Raw genomic sequence first — 16,068 nt, 5'->3', positions numbered from 1 at the left:
ACAGGAATATTTTTTTTTTATTAAACCCCCCCCCCAAAAAAAAATCCATATACAGAATTTAAAAAAATAATTTAGTATATGTAAATATATTTAAATATATATAAATATAATATATATGATTCAGGGCGTCTGATCGCAATTATCCATGTCACCCCCCCACCACCCTCCCTTTTTTTTTTTGATGGCGGGACAAAAAAATACACAGACACACACACACACACACACATACATACATACAACACATTCCATTATTTTCAAAGCCCAGTGTTAAATCTGACAGGTATATGCTCTGATCGCGCAGGGAGCCAACCGGCACCACTGTCTTCATTTGTGTCGGCGCAGTTTCCACCAGCTCTCTGCAGACGGTAATAACGTCACTCTTACTGAGTGTGGCTATTGACGCCGGTGTTTGTGAATTGGACGTTTTTTGTAACGAGGCTCATTCGCATGGGAAGGTACAGCACCGGCGCGGTTGAGAGGCTATTTGCATTTCACCGTTTGCGATGGTTTGCGAGTTAGACGCTCGTTTTTGCTGTTATTTGCGGCGGATTAGCGGCCGCAAAAGCCGCAATCATTATGTGAATTCGACCCTCTGTGGTCTATTCATAAAAAAGTGGGAGCACTAGTCTATCACGAACCTGGCCTAACCAAACCACGAAGGACATGTCAGAAACCAACTGGAGACCTCGCTTGACCTTACAATATCTTAGAGGCATTATTCTGGGTACGGACGGATAAACAAAGCCCGAAAAAGAGGGAACAGCTTTCATCCACGCAGAGAAAACCCCAAAATAAAGGTAAAAGTCCGTATGTGAAACCATGATACTTCAATGTTTAGAGACAAGATGACATCGAAAAAGAAACCCATCACCCACACACACACACACACACACACACACACACCATTCACTGCCTGTGTGCGTGTGGGTTTGTGTGTGTACGTGTATGTGTGTGTGCGTGTGTTTGTGTATGTGCATGTGTGTGAATGTGTATCTGTATCTGTGTAGTGTGTGTGTGTGTGTGTGTGTGTGTATGTATGTGTATGTTTACATGTATTTGTGTAGTGTATGTGTGTGTGAGATTATGTGTGTGTGTGTGTGTGTGTGTGTGTGTGTGTGTGTGTGTGTGTGATTATGTGTGTGTATGTGTGTGTGTGTGTGTGTGTGTGTGATTGTGTGTGTGTGTGTGTGTGTGTGTGTGTGTGTGTGTTTGTTCCCTAACTTCCTCTGACACGGCGTTCCAAGCTCTGGCTTCCTGTCCGTCCAGCTCTCAGACAGGAAGTAGGAAGTCCAATCGTCCATTAAACCGACAGAATGGACGGATTACGGTCGGATCACACACCACACCTCTGGAACACATTCACACACACACACACACACACACACACACACACACACACACACACACACACACACACACACACTCACACACACACACACACACACATACACACACACACACACACACAAGACTACAAGAACATGTACAAATATGCAAAGGTACAAGTAGAAGTAAATATCTCGTTTATAACACTTCTAACAACCGTAACCGTAGCAACCGTAGGAAATAAAGTAATTCAAGTAAATATTGCTTTTTATTTTATAGTACCAGGATTTATATTTGTATATATTTGAATTCAACACTATAATTTGGTCGTACTAAACCCCAACGAGGCGTTACTACATAGTGGGACATTCTGGGCGCAGGGAAAGTACCAACGCCAAGTAAACAAACAGCAAACGAAAAGAGCATCACTCAGGGTTTTTTTCTTAATTAATTTACAGTCTTGGGTTGATGGAGAAGGTGGTTTGAAAAAAAATAAAATAAAACTGAAAGGGCAAGAACACAGGAAAAATGTTTGAGCTTTAAGTTGCGGGTTTTCCATCGGGGTAGTGACTTGACGGGGGCGTGGTCGTTTCTGCTGGTCATTTGCTTAGTTTGACAGATATTTAGGACGGTGAAGTACTGTGTTCAGGATTTATTCTTTAGAAGTAGCGTTGAATTGGATTAACACAAAAAAAAAAATCCTGTTTTTACAAAATAAAGTCGCAAATCAACCACGCTGAGCGTCTCTCTCTCTCTCAAAAACAGGTTCCAAGGCAGAATATTTCAACCCCGGTCCAGATTGTGAGACACACACACACACACACACACACACACACACACACACACACACACACACACACAGACACGTTTTCCTGTTTTCCTTGGTCAATGAACACACACACCCAGTAAATGCACCTCCATTCCTGGAATATCTTAAAAACACCTCCACCCTTCAAGGCAAAGGCGAAGAGGCTGTGTGTGTGTGTGTGTGTGTGTGTGTGTGTGTGTGTGTGTGTGTGTGTGTGTGTGTGTGTCCCATCCATCACATCCCTCCCTCTTGGAACCCTCCAGGAGCGTCTATTGGACTCCCTAACTTGGAGACAGGAAGTGGCACAGCACTGACTTCCTGTTCACTTCCTGGTTGGGTGCAGCTTGGCACCAGCAGCGGGTTTTAGTCACCATTCCCAAAAATAGGACCGAGCGAGTCCAGAAAGACGTGTGGGGGACGTTCAGTTTAGCAACGCCTGTGTATGCGTGTGTGTGTGTGTGTGTGTGTGTGTGTGTGTGTGTGTGTGTGTGTTCCCGACTGACTGTTGGCTTATGTTTGGATTGTTGATTGTGTGTGAGCCTGCATGACCCATAATAAAGGTCAGTGTGTGTGTGTGTGTGTGTGTGTGTGTGTGGGTGTGTGTGTGTGTGTGTGTGATGTGAGACAGAGGAAGAGTTTTTCATGCCAATTTTTATTTAAGAAACACAGAAACAACACTTCACACTCCAACACGGGCCGGAAATCCTCACACACACACACACACACACACACACACACACACACACACACACACACACACACACACACACACACACCGCCTGATGTTCATAAATAAACACACACACTGTGACACACAATCATATGCAAACCCAGAAAGTCACCGTGCACTACACACCGATCAGCCACAACATAAAAAACAGTGACAGGTGAAGTGAATAACATTGAACATCTAGTTCCAATGGCACCTGTCAAGGGGTGGGATATATTATATATTATTATATATGTACTGTTATATATTATTATTATATATATATACTGTTATATATTATTATTATTATTATTATTATTATTATTATTATTATTATATATGTACTGTTATATATCATTATTATATGTATACTGTTGTATATTATAATTATATATACATATATCCTTATATATTATTATTATATATATATACTGTTATATATATATGACTATTATTATATATATACTGTTATATATTATTTTTATTATTATTATTATATGAGGGATATATTAGGCAGCAAGTGAACACTCAGTTGTTGACGTTGATGTGTTGAACAACGTAAGGATCTGAGCCTCTTGGACAAGGAGCACATTGTGATGCTAGACGACTGGGTCAGAGCGTCTCCAAAACCACAGGTCTTGCTGGGTGTTCCCAGTATGCAGTGGTTACTAGCTACCAAAAGTGCTCCAAGGAAGGACGACCGGTGAACCGGCGACAGGGTCATGGGGCCCAAGGCTCATTGATGTACGTGGGGAGCCAAGTCCAGCCCGTCTGGTTCGATCCCACAGAAATACTACTGTAGCACAAATGGGTCCATGTATGTCCATGCTGACCCCTGTCCACCACCCAAAGCACCTACAATGGACACGTGAGCATCAGAAGTGGACCATGGAGCAATGGAAGAAGGTGGTGGTCTGATGATTCACATGTCTTCTACATCCTGTGGACGGGCCGGGTTAGGGTCCGATCCGATGGAGCATCTGTGGGATGTGCTGGAACAACAAGCCTGATCCATGGGGGCCCCACCTCACAACTCCCAGGACTTAAAGGATCTGCTGCTAAGGTCTTGGTGCCAGATACCACAGGACACCTTCAGAGGTCTTGTGGAGTCTGTGCCTCCACGGGTCACAGCTGTTTTGGGGACACGAGGGACAGCTACACAATATAAGTGGTTATTAGTGGTTTTAATGTTGTGGCTGACTGGTGTATGCATATACTACATCCCACTTAATGATCAGTGTACACTCCGTGTCCACGAGGGGTCAGTGTCACATTTCACCAGATCATGGTGCACAAATAAAATGCCGCTTTTAGAACATTTCTAGAAGAGAGTTCTGGATGATTCGTTCTGATGGACCAGTTCAGATTGAACTGTTCATATTCAGCTGTTGTCACACACACACACACACACACACACACACACACACATCAAATAGCCACTTGAGAATCACCAAGGAAACCATAGAAACCGGTAAACACTGGACACGCACATCCAAACATGTGGGCATCCGTGTTTATTATTGTCTCTCTGCACGTCCATCCACGTGTGTGTGTGTGTGTGTGTGTGTGTGTGTGTGTGTGTGTGTGTGTGTGTGTGTGTGTAAATGCGTGTGCGTGCGTGTGTGTGTGTGTGTATGTGTGTGTGTGTGTGTGTGTGTGTGCGTGTGTGTGTGTGTTTGTGTGTGGGCATCAGGAAGCTATCTAGCAAAGGACAAAGCCAGGATATGAGGAGCGTTCACCTCACGGAGACGTCAGACGCCGAGTCGTGGAAAGTACATCAGCAGAACAACAGACAAACAGAAGCTACAGATGATACAGATGATACAGACGCTACAGACGCTACAGACGCTGCAGGCGCTACAGAAGCTACAGAAGCTATAGACACTACAGACGCTACAGAAGCTACAGAGGCTACAGACGCTACAGAAACTACAGACGCTACAGACACTACAGACGCTACAGATGCTACAGACGCTACAGAAGCTATAGACACTACAGACGCTCCAGAAGCTACAGGTGCCACAGAAGCTACGGACGCTACAGACGCTACAGACGCTATAGACACTACAGATGCTACAGAAGCTACAGACGCTACAGAAGCTACAGGTGCCACAGAAGCTACAGACGCTACGGATGCTACAGAAGCTACAGACGCTACAGACGCTACAGACGCCAGCTAGTTAGATGCTATTAGATTACATTAGATGAGTTTTATTGTAATTCCTTCCATACAAACATCAGTCGTATCAAGGGGACGACACAGTGTCATCTCACCAGCGCGTGGACAGTTCTGTCACACAGCATCTCATTTGATTTCCAGTACTGCTTTATCCAAGAACTTCTACACCTCTGGGTTCTACACCTCTGGGTTCTACACCTCTGAGCTCTACACCTCTAAGCTCTACACCTCTGAGCTCCACACCTCTGAGCTCTACACCTCTAAGCTCTCCACCTCAAAGCTCTACACCTCTGAGCACTACACCTCTGAGCTCTACACCTCTGAGCACTACACCTCTAAGCTCTACACCTCTGAGCTCTACACCTCGATGCTCCACACCTCTGAGCTCTACACCTCTAAGCTCTCCACCTCAAAGCTCTACACCTCTGAGCACTACACCTCTGAGCTCTACACCTCGATGCTCCACACCTCTAAACTCTACACCTCTGAGTTCTACACCTCTAAGCCCCTCTGAGATCTACACCTCTGAATTATACACCTCTAATCTCGACACCTCTAAGCTCTCAAACTCAAAGCTCTACACCTCTAAGCTCTACATCTCTAAGCTCTACACCTCTAAGCTCTACACCTCGAAGCTCTACACCTCGAAGCTCCACACCTTTAAACTCTACACCTCTGAGTTCTAAACCTCTGAGTTCTACACCTCTAAGCTATACAGCTCTGAGCTCTACACCTCTGAATTATACACCTCTAATCTCGACACCTCAAAGCTCTACACCTCTGAGCACTACACCTCTAAGCTCTACACCTCTAAGCTCTCCACCTCAAAGCTCTACACCTCTGGGTTCTACACCTCTGGGCACTACACCTCTAAGCTCTACACCTCTAAGCGCTACACCTCTGAGCGCTACACCTCTGAGCTCGACAGCTATGAGCTCTACAGCTCTGAGCTCTACAGCTCTGAGCTCTATAGTGCTTAGCTCTATACCTCTGTGCTCCACACCTCTAAACTCTACACCTCTAAGCTCTACACCTCGATGATCCACACCTCTAAACTCTACACCTCTAAGCTCTACACCTCGATGATCCACACCTCTAAACTCTACACCTCTAAGCTCTACACCTCGATGATCCACACCTCTAAACTCTACACCTCTAAGCTCTACACCTCGATGATCCACACCTCTAAACTCTACACCTCTGAGCTCTAGACCTCTGGGCTTTACACCCCTAAGCTCTACACCTCTGAGCTCTACACTTCTAAGCTCTACACCTCTAAACTCTATACCTCTAAACTCTACACTTCTGAGCTCTACACCTCTAAGCGCTACACCTCTATGCTCTACACCTCTATGCTCTACACCTCTGGGCTATACACCTATAAACTCTACGGCTCTAATCTCTACACCTCTATGCTCTACACCTCTATGCTCTACACCTCTGGGCTACACATGTCTGAGCTCTACACCTCGAAACTCTGCACCTCTAAGCTCTTCACCTATATGCTTGACACCTCTAAGCTCTAAACTCTACATCTCTTTACACCACTCTTCTAAACTGTAACCTCTGAGCTCTACACATCTGTTTTTGTGTAGGGTTAGGGTTACTGCGTATGCAGTAATACTCATCTAATACAACAGCAATACATCAATCTATCGAAGGCGCCTAATCTAATTTAATACAAACTCTAATCTCCAGATGGAGGGAACATCCCATAATACTCTTACCTCTGAAGGTAACGCTGGTCAGCGGGTCTGAGTGCCTCAGGTTGTTCGCTCGCTGGAGAAAACAACGCAACATCGTGTCGCTACGGCAACTGTCTGTTAGACCCGCAAGGTGCCTGGAGATGTCCCTCAGATGGGTGTGTGTGTGTGTGTGTGTGTGTGTGTGCGTGTTTTTGTGTGTGTGTGTGTGTGTGTGTGTGTGTGTATGTGGCTGTGTTGTGGTTAAGTGTCAAATGGGGTCAAACAGGGGCGTTTGTTTCATCACCGCTAGGATGGCGATCTCTAATTGACATCAGAGAAATCACGTAAACCAGCGTCCGAAAAACCAGCGTCCAAACTGGGGAAAAAAACAACATAAAAATAAAAGGTGTAGGATTAAAAAAAAAATGTCCACCAGAACAAAGTAAATCTTGAAGAAAAAATAAAATAGAATATTTTTTTATCATTTATTCGTGTTAAATTATCGACCCCACAAGTCCTAATCCAATGAGTTAAATCGTCCTCCGTCAAAATAAGAGTCCCTTTTTTTTTACGAAGTCCTCAGTTTTTCAGAGATGGTTGGCAGTCAGATTCTGAAGGTATTTTGGAAATCACCTTCTTGGTCCAACAAAGTGCCCCAAAAAGCCTCAGAGCATCTCCATCGCCTTCACACAATTAAAAGTCCCAGCATCACAAAATCACAAAGTAAAAGCGTCCGAACACCGAACGAATGCCGTGTCCTCTCTATGAAGCAGCTTCTCTCTCTCTATCTGTCTTTCACACAGGAGAGGAGGGAGGCCAGAAAGAGAATGCCAGGAACACACACACACACACACACACACACACACACGCACGCACGCACGCACACACACACACACACACACACACACACACACACACACACACACACACACACACACACACACACACACACACACACACACACACACACACACCCCGTGTGTTACACCCCTCACATCCAGAGGAAATCTCTAAACTTCCTGTCGTCTTTTCCCCTCCCTCTCTCTCTGACATCCCATCCATTTTTATACTATTTTTACGTTCGCCATTTCATCTCTTATGAACTCAGGAGCATGTACAACACGGAGCAGCAACAAAAAAAAATGGATTATAAGCTTTTACAGCTGGCAATCAAAATAAAAAATACCTAATTATGACAAAAGGATCAGATCTATGTAAAAAGAGAAAGGAAATAAAAATAAATAAGAAAAAAAAAGCAATAAAATATGTTTGCATCAAAATGATCTTTAATGAGGTGATATGATCATAATTAATACAATTCTTCAAGCAAAAACAAAAAAAAAAAAAAGGGGTCGAATTTAATCTGATCTTATAAGACAGTCTACAGCCACACAGTGGTTTACAATAATACAATTATTATTCCGTCTTTGTGCACTGCAGGGAATCCCTTATTGGCGATGATCTCAAAGTCAGACAATGACACAACTGTGTGTTTTCAGCAATTTCCGTTTTGTTCCCGTTTCATTTTTGGTCCAAAGGTCAACAAACGCCACGCGAGCATTGAAAGGGAGACGCAGAGCTGGACGCTTGGACGTTGGGGATTTCGACATTGACGTCCACGTTCATCTGTTCGAGTCTTCCGCTGTAGTTTCTATGCGGCACCACCAGATGGCGCCGCCGGATGGTGTGGAGCATGTACATCAGTGGCTTGTTGAAGTGCGGAAATTGGGAAACCAGTGGTTGGACTTCTGGCTGGTATTCCAACATCGCGGGTTCGCTGTGGTGTGTGTGTGTGTGTGTGTGTGTGTGTGTGTGTGTGTGTGTGTGTGTGTGTGAGTGTGTGTGTGTGTGTGTGTGTGAGTGTGTGTGTGTGCGTGCGTGCGTGCGTGCTTGCGTGCTCTCTTCAGTTCCCTCTGTACTGTATTGCACTGTTCTGCAACAGCCTCACCATTTAATTCATTTTTCAGACTTATTGATTTGCATTAGCATGGTTACCCGCCCTGTAGGGAGACCGCTACGTCGGTTACTTTACTTACTAAGTGTAGCCGTTTCATTTTGCCGCGGATGCCGAAAGGAGGAAATGTTGGACTTGGACCAGGATATAACACCGGAAACAAATGCTTTTCCACGATGCCGCTCATTATTCTTTCCATTGACCAAAATTTTGTTTGCTTCAGAATTCATCAACTGGCTGAAACACGTGCCAGAGACCCAGCTTTTAATGGAAATTGCACCCCTATCCGGAAGCCCAGTCTGCAAATTGAACTGCAACTAATTTGACAACCTAATTATTATTTTTTTTAAACAGTAAACCTCAATCCAAACTAAAACTATTTGAATCCAGATTTCAAAACAAATCACAATGTCCGTCTCAATTGGGGAGATGAAATGTTCCACACCAAGAACAACAACACAACCACATATTATGTGAAGTGCTGGCTCTGGCGGCAGCGTGTTGTTACCATGCACAGCTCTTTTGATCAATTGACTTATGGATATAAATAACTGTTGGAAGAACATACGGGACGGGACCCCCCCTTCCTCCCTCACCACAAGTATCACTCAGGGCAGGTGGGGTGGAGTTTGGGCGCGTAGGTATGCAGTGTGGTGGTGCACCTGTAAGTAATTTTGTGGCGCGTGCACGCTGCGGGACCTGAGGGGGGCATCTTCTACAGTTCTCGCCTTGGGCTCCAAAAAGGCCAGAGCCGGCCCCAGACTCGCTCCCTGTTAACTCAACTTTGTTCATTTCCGCCTGAGGGATTCTGTACGGAGGAAACAACGCTTGGCGCGTCGTCTGCATTCCCTCTCAACCCGTTCCGCGTCGTTTCAAGTAGCTCCCTGTCATTAGAACAACCGGGTTCACCTCAGTTGGTACCCTTTGGTCACGTTAGGTAAGGTGTGATATAAACTCGGAGAGTTTGGAAAGCTAGACGACGCACCACGACCCTCACTGCTAATGATAAGTAACAGTTTTGGATGAATACAATTTTTTTCTGTTTTTAAGGTCTGTCGATTTTCTGTGGTGAAAATAAACCTGCTGGGGCTGGCACTATCGAGAGCAGGGACTCTCAGCACTCTCAGCATTTACCGCATTAATTTGATAGGTTTTTGGGATCTATTGGGGTTACATAGATACACAATTATGAGTCTGCAGTCGAGTCAGGGAGATAACAGTGAAACAAACAGTGGCTTTTGGACAGTCACCGACGGTGCCAAGCCTTGGGAATGCTGCGGCCCCCTTGGGGCCTGTGGAAGGACCTCCTGGGGGTCCCCAGACCCCATGTTGGGAATCACTGATCGGGGGGGATGTGTCTGGTACAAGTACTGCACACACACACACACACACACACACACACACACACACACACACACACACACACACACACACACACACACACACACACACACACACACACACACACACACACACACTTCCCATAACAGTGAAACAGTATCTCTCTCTCTCTCTCTCTCTCTCTCTCTCTCTCTCTCTGCTGGTGTTATTATTGGAAAGCCTGCACCAGTCATTTGTCATGAGGTCCAGTCTGCTGGGAGAGAGAGAGAGAGAGAGAGAGAGAGGGGGGGGGAGGGAGAGAGAGAGAGAGAGAGAGAGAGAGAGAGAGAGAGAGAGAGAGAGAGAGAGAGAGAGACAAAAGCATTTATTTTGTCTTACGATGTTACATTTTTCTATTATCTTATTTTTCACTTATCTCTGTAAATATTTTGAACTGAATTGTTTTTAAAACTTTCTGTTTTAAATGTCATTTCTCAATAATTCTCTCTCTCTCTCTCTCTCTCTCTCTCTCTCTCTCTCTCTCTCTCTCTCTATATATATATATATATATATATATATATATATATATAATTTTAAATATGAATCTAATCTTTTCTATTTTTTCTATTTTATTTTACCTTCACTCAACTATCAAAATGAAAAATGTTCTGTTTTCATTTTACGTGACATTCTTTTTCTTTTTGTCACTCCATTTGCTGTGACAACGTAAATTAATGTTTCCTGTGTTAATAAAACCCTTTGAATTAAATCAAATTAAATTAAATAAAGTTCAAGTACACAGTGTACACCCCAAACACTGAAAGAACTTCTGGCCGAGAGGTAACGTTAAGCTCCGCCCCAAGATTTAGAAACCATGCCAATCAACCAAACCAAGAAATTGTCAAACGTGGTGTGGTGTGGGCATGGTGTGGTTTGAGCAGCCACACCTGTCCTGGGTCAAGGTAACTGACGCCCAGGATCAGTGTGGCTGCATAGCTGTTGCTCGCTGGTTGGTCTAACGAGCAACAGGTAAAACCCCCATCCCCACACACGCTCAGGAGGGGAGCCTTGTCATGACCCATGTCCATCTGCTCTGGGGCTTTTTCCATCAAGCCCCCTCTCCACAATAAATTTGTGTTTTCTCTGTGGCGGAGGTCCCTGAAAATGTCACTTGGGTGGTGTGTGGTACGTGAAACTGCCACATGTGGCTACAGAAGTGCGATGTGTGATGCGGGCGGAGCAGGAAAAAGGAAAGAAAGAAAAAACTCTGACGCACCAAATGCTGTTAACCAGCTACTAACACAGTTGCTGAAGTGTCTGCGCTATTTCTTGCCATAATTTATATGTTTTCACTCTGTCATGGTACTCCCTCAGGGAAACGTATATAAGGAAGCTTGGATGTTGTTACTACTGCTCAACAAACCTTTTCTCGGTTTGGTTGTTGAACCTGATGGCAGCAACACAACAACAGTGGCAACAGCGGCAGCAACACAACAACAGCTGCAACAGCGGCAGCAATGACAGCAACAACAGCTGCAACAGCGGCACCAACAGCAGAAACAGCAGCAACACGACAGCAGTGACGACAGCTGCAGCAACGGCAGCAACACAACAACAGTGGCAACAGCAGCAACAACAGTAACAGCGGCAACAACAGCACCAGCAGCAGTAACAGCAGCAGCAGCAGCAGCAACAGCGGCAGCAACACAACAACAGTGGCAACAGCAGCAACAACAGTAACAGCAGCAGCGGCGACCATGGCAGCAATTAAAGCAACAGCGACAGTAGCAACAACAGCAGCAGCGGCGGCAACAACAGCAGCAGCAGCAACAACAACAACTGCAGCAACAACAACAACAACTGCAGCAGCAACAACAACTGCAGCAGCAACAACAGCAGCAGCAGCAGCAACACAACAACAGCTGCAACAGCGGCAACAATGACAGCAACAGCAGCTGCAACAGTGGCAACAATGGCAAAAACAGCAGCAATGCGACAACAGTGACAACAGCTGCAGCAACACAACAACAGTGGCAACAGCAGCAACAACAGCAACAGTGGCAGAGGCAACAATGGCAGCTATTACAGCAACAGCAGCAGCAGCAACAACAGCAGCAGCAACAACAAGAGCAGCAGCAGCAACAACAACAGCAGAGGCTGCAGTAGAGGGAACAGCAGCAGCAACAACCCGCTTCTCTTCATCAAGTTAACATACAGGTGTGTGCAGCAGAGAGCACACTGTCATCCGTTTGGTCAATGTCAAAGAGCGTGTCGTAGGAGTTTTCAGACTCGGCGGGAAAATACAAAGAAATCTGACATGCGAGTGTATCGTCAATATAGTCACATGTTTATATTCTGGATGACGCCGGATATTTGTCGGCGACGTCAAAATCGGGCTGAACTTGTGTCGTCTGATCCCAGATGCAGATACATCTGAAGTCACTTCAGATTCTCAACACGTCCATTAACCCCCTGGTGGTGGATGGAGGCGCGGCGGCCAGCGATCATAGTATTCGGACGCGATACTGAATGGACGATATTGCTAAAGTTGGAGAGACTTTGAATAGACACACTGTAAAGAAATGTAATGACTTGTAAACGTGCGATGAGACCAAACAGCCACCACATGGAAACAAACTGAGAGTGGACGGACGACCACGACGGAGCGTGTCCACCCCCCGTGATAGACGCTCCCACGTTTTTTTAAATCATTTTCCTTGAGTATTATAAAATATATATCTATATATATAGAGAGATATATATTTATAATTATTCTTGTTACTATGATTATTATTATTATTGTTGCGCTTGTTACGCTTGTTACCCATGGTGGGAAGCACAAGGACTCCACAGCTGCAGGGTTTAATGAACTGTGGAGGAGTCCATCCAGTTTAACCTCATGGGGGGGGGGGTATTTTCTATTTCCTTTAATAATAATCTCTTTTTATAGATGAGTGGTTTCATATTAATTCCGCAGCTATTTAAACATGTGCACAAGCCCCGTGCTTTATAATATTTCAAGTTAATCATTTTTGTTTCTGATACTTATTTCACCCCCCTCTTGTGTCTTTTTGGTTTGGCCATGTCCCTGTATATGTTCCCTCCCGTTTCACTTGGTCCCGTCTGTTTGGTGTGTGTAGTTGTCTTTACGAGGTGTTAACTCCCGTTGAAGTTCTTTTGACCTCATTGTTAGTTTTATCATACTTTGGTCATTTTTTTAAGTTTCCCACTGCACTTAAGTTTTGCAGCCCTCTTAAGCTGATTCTATTTATTTGGTCAATAAATCCAAATTTTGCCTCGATCTAACTGCGACTCCTGTGCCTTAAGTTAAACGTCCAATTCAACAATAACGACAGTAAATAGTTGAATCATGCGTCGAGTATTTCACTAATGAGCCGGCAGACGCTCATGATCCCAAAATAACGCGCTGTGGAGTGACACCGGACCTGATCGCCCTGCCGGGGTTATTTTTTGCGATAACGGCCGCCTGATAACACGTTATCCGTTACTTACTTCCTGGGTGGTTTATTTCTCCCTCCGCGGGGAAGCCTTAACTCCGTACACGCCAAAAACAAATCGAACGCGGCTTCCAGGAAGGGCGAGAGCAGGACGACGTCACGACTTCGGACGCAACTCCGTGATTTGGGAGAAATGGGGCGTCGGCCCGTGAAACGCTTTGCTGTTGATTCCTGTTCGGTTTCACAGGGACGAGAAGGGTTGGACCGCCGGTGCCGGCGCCACGAAACTGTGAGGTCACTCACAACGACAACAACAACGTTAATAATCAGAATTGACAATTTGTAGCTTCATGGACACGGCTGCGATGATATCACGATTAATTTTTCCAATCTTAGTCCGGGGGTCAAAGGTCAAATGGTCGCTATTCTCACCCCGCGTCCAAAATGGCCGACTATGTGCTACATACTGCGTGTGCGTACTTTAGTATGTACAACACTAAGAACGAGGTCTTTCTCGGCCGCCTCGCCGCTCCGCTTCCTGTCGCCGCGTTGAGGGTTGTCCCGGCGACACTGCAAAGAAACCTTTACCCACAATGCATCGTGGGATACGTTTCCCAACGTCTTGTGCAGACTGTGGTACTACGCCAGAGGTGATGTGAAGTCATAATGGTACTTCTCGCATACTATTGGATGCATAATATGGTTTTTGACACAATTAACACGATTAACACACACACACACACACACACACACACACACACACACAATCCCTACCGTCGTAGGTGGCAGTGCAGTAGGCATCGCTGACGTCATCGTCCGGCGTTTGAAGACGTTCGGCGCACAGGATGAACACACGCAGCATGGCTCACACACACACACATACACACACACACACACACGTACACAAGCACACAAACACACACACACACACACACACACACACGTACACAAGCACACACGCACACACACACACACACACAAACACACACACACACACACACACTAAATAACACACACTAAATAATACACACCAACATACACTTGCAAACACACTCCTTTAAAGTCCGGAGAAATTAGGTGGAAGAGATAAATCCATATATAGAGAAAGTGCACAAGCCCTCAGAGTGAGGTCCACAGCAGTGACGGAGAGAGAGAGAGAGAGAGGGAGAGAAAGAGAGAGAGAGAGAGCAGACCGGTAATGCTGCAGCTGTCACGCCCCTCGATCTCTCTCTCTCTCTATCTCTCTCTCTCTCTCTCTCTCTCTCTCATATACACACCAGTCCCTTTAGTCAGTAGCCTTAAAGAGCTAGCACACAACACATTTTTGCAGACAGACACACAGACACACACACACACACACACACACACACACACACACACACACACACACACACACACACACACACACTGACCTTTATTACGGGTCCAGCAGGCTCACACACAATCAACAATCCAAACCAACTTAAGCCAACAGTCAGTCAAGAACACACACACACACACACACACACACACACACACACACACGCTGTGTGTGGGCCAAAGCAGAAAATGTGCCTGTCGATGCAGATTTGAGAGAGAGCGAGAGAGCGAGAGAAAGCGAGAGAGAGAGCGAGAGAGAGAGAGAGAGAGCATGACTTGCAAATGACCAAAAAAATGAAATGTTACCAATTACCAATACATGAATAAAAAACAAATAAAACACGACTCAGCGGTGAAGCAGCAGAAATAAAACGCTGCGTCACAGAACGAGGTCTGGGGCAGAGGACGAACCGTGTTAGGCATCACAATTCAGCGCTACACCCTGAGAGACACCACAGGAGTTACACCTCTACCCAAAAAGAGACACCCACCCAAATCCTAAGAAATAATTTGATTGTTATTTCTTGCTGATTGTTTATTGTTATTTAGTCAAATTGTATAGAGTATAAATAATGTATAATAAATACTGTATATACTGTATATATCAAATGCTTGGCATTAGTAAGGTAGATGGAGGAATGGAGGGAGGGATGGATGGAGAAAGGGATGAAGTGAGGGATGGGTGAGTGGCGGAGGGATGGATGGAGGGAGGGAGTGATGGATGGAGGGATGGACAGAGGGAGGGAGGGATGGATGGATGGAGGGACGGATCTATGGGGGAGGGATGGATGAAGGGATGGATGGATGGAGGAATGGAGGGAGGGATGGAAGGAGGGATGCATGGGGAGGGATGGATGGATGGATGGGTGGAGTGAGGGATGGATGGAGTGAAGGATGGATGGTTGGGTGCAGTGAGGGATGGAGGAGCGCTGGGAGAGGGAGGGAGGGAGATAGGGAGTGAGTGAATGATGGAGGGATGGAATGAGAAAGGGAGGGATGGAGGAAAAGATGGATTGTAGCAAGAGCACATGACATCCATGTGTTAAAGCTCTGACTAATATTCAACCTGTTTCTAGTCTGTTTTGTCTTTAAAACGCCAAATAAATATTCAATATAATAAATATATGATAATAAATACTTAATATAATACATATGATGATAAATACTTAATATAATAAATATATAATAATAAATAATTAATATAATACATATATAATAATACATTTTTAATATAATAAATATATAATAATAAATACTTTATATAATAAAT

General features: G+C 45.0%; 1 protein-coding gene across 1 annotated transcript in view; it reads right to left on the bottom strand.

Moving 5' to 3' along the window:
* Window positions 1-14,553, bottom strand: part of dysf (dysferlin, limb girdle muscular dystrophy 2B (autosomal recessive)) — a 73,019-nt gene extending 58,466 nt beyond the window's left edge. The window contains 1 exon segment of the mRNA XM_080023064.1: window positions 14,214-14,553. Within this exon segment, the coding sequence (XP_079879190.1) occupies window positions 14,214-14,301 (88 nt within the window). The 5' untranslated portion in view covers window positions 14,302-14,553.
* Between the last annotated feature and the right edge of the window lie 1,515 nt (window positions 14,554-16,068).

The sequence above is a fragment of the Zeus faber genome (assembly GCF_960531495.2).
Source record: "Zeus faber genome assembly, chromosome: 22".
In the NCBI taxonomy this organism is placed as follows: Eukaryota; Metazoa; Chordata; class Actinopteri; order Zeiformes; family Zeidae; genus Zeus; species Zeus faber.
Note: the sequence above shows the minus strand (reverse complement) of the source record. Positions and strands in the feature narration are given on the sequence as shown.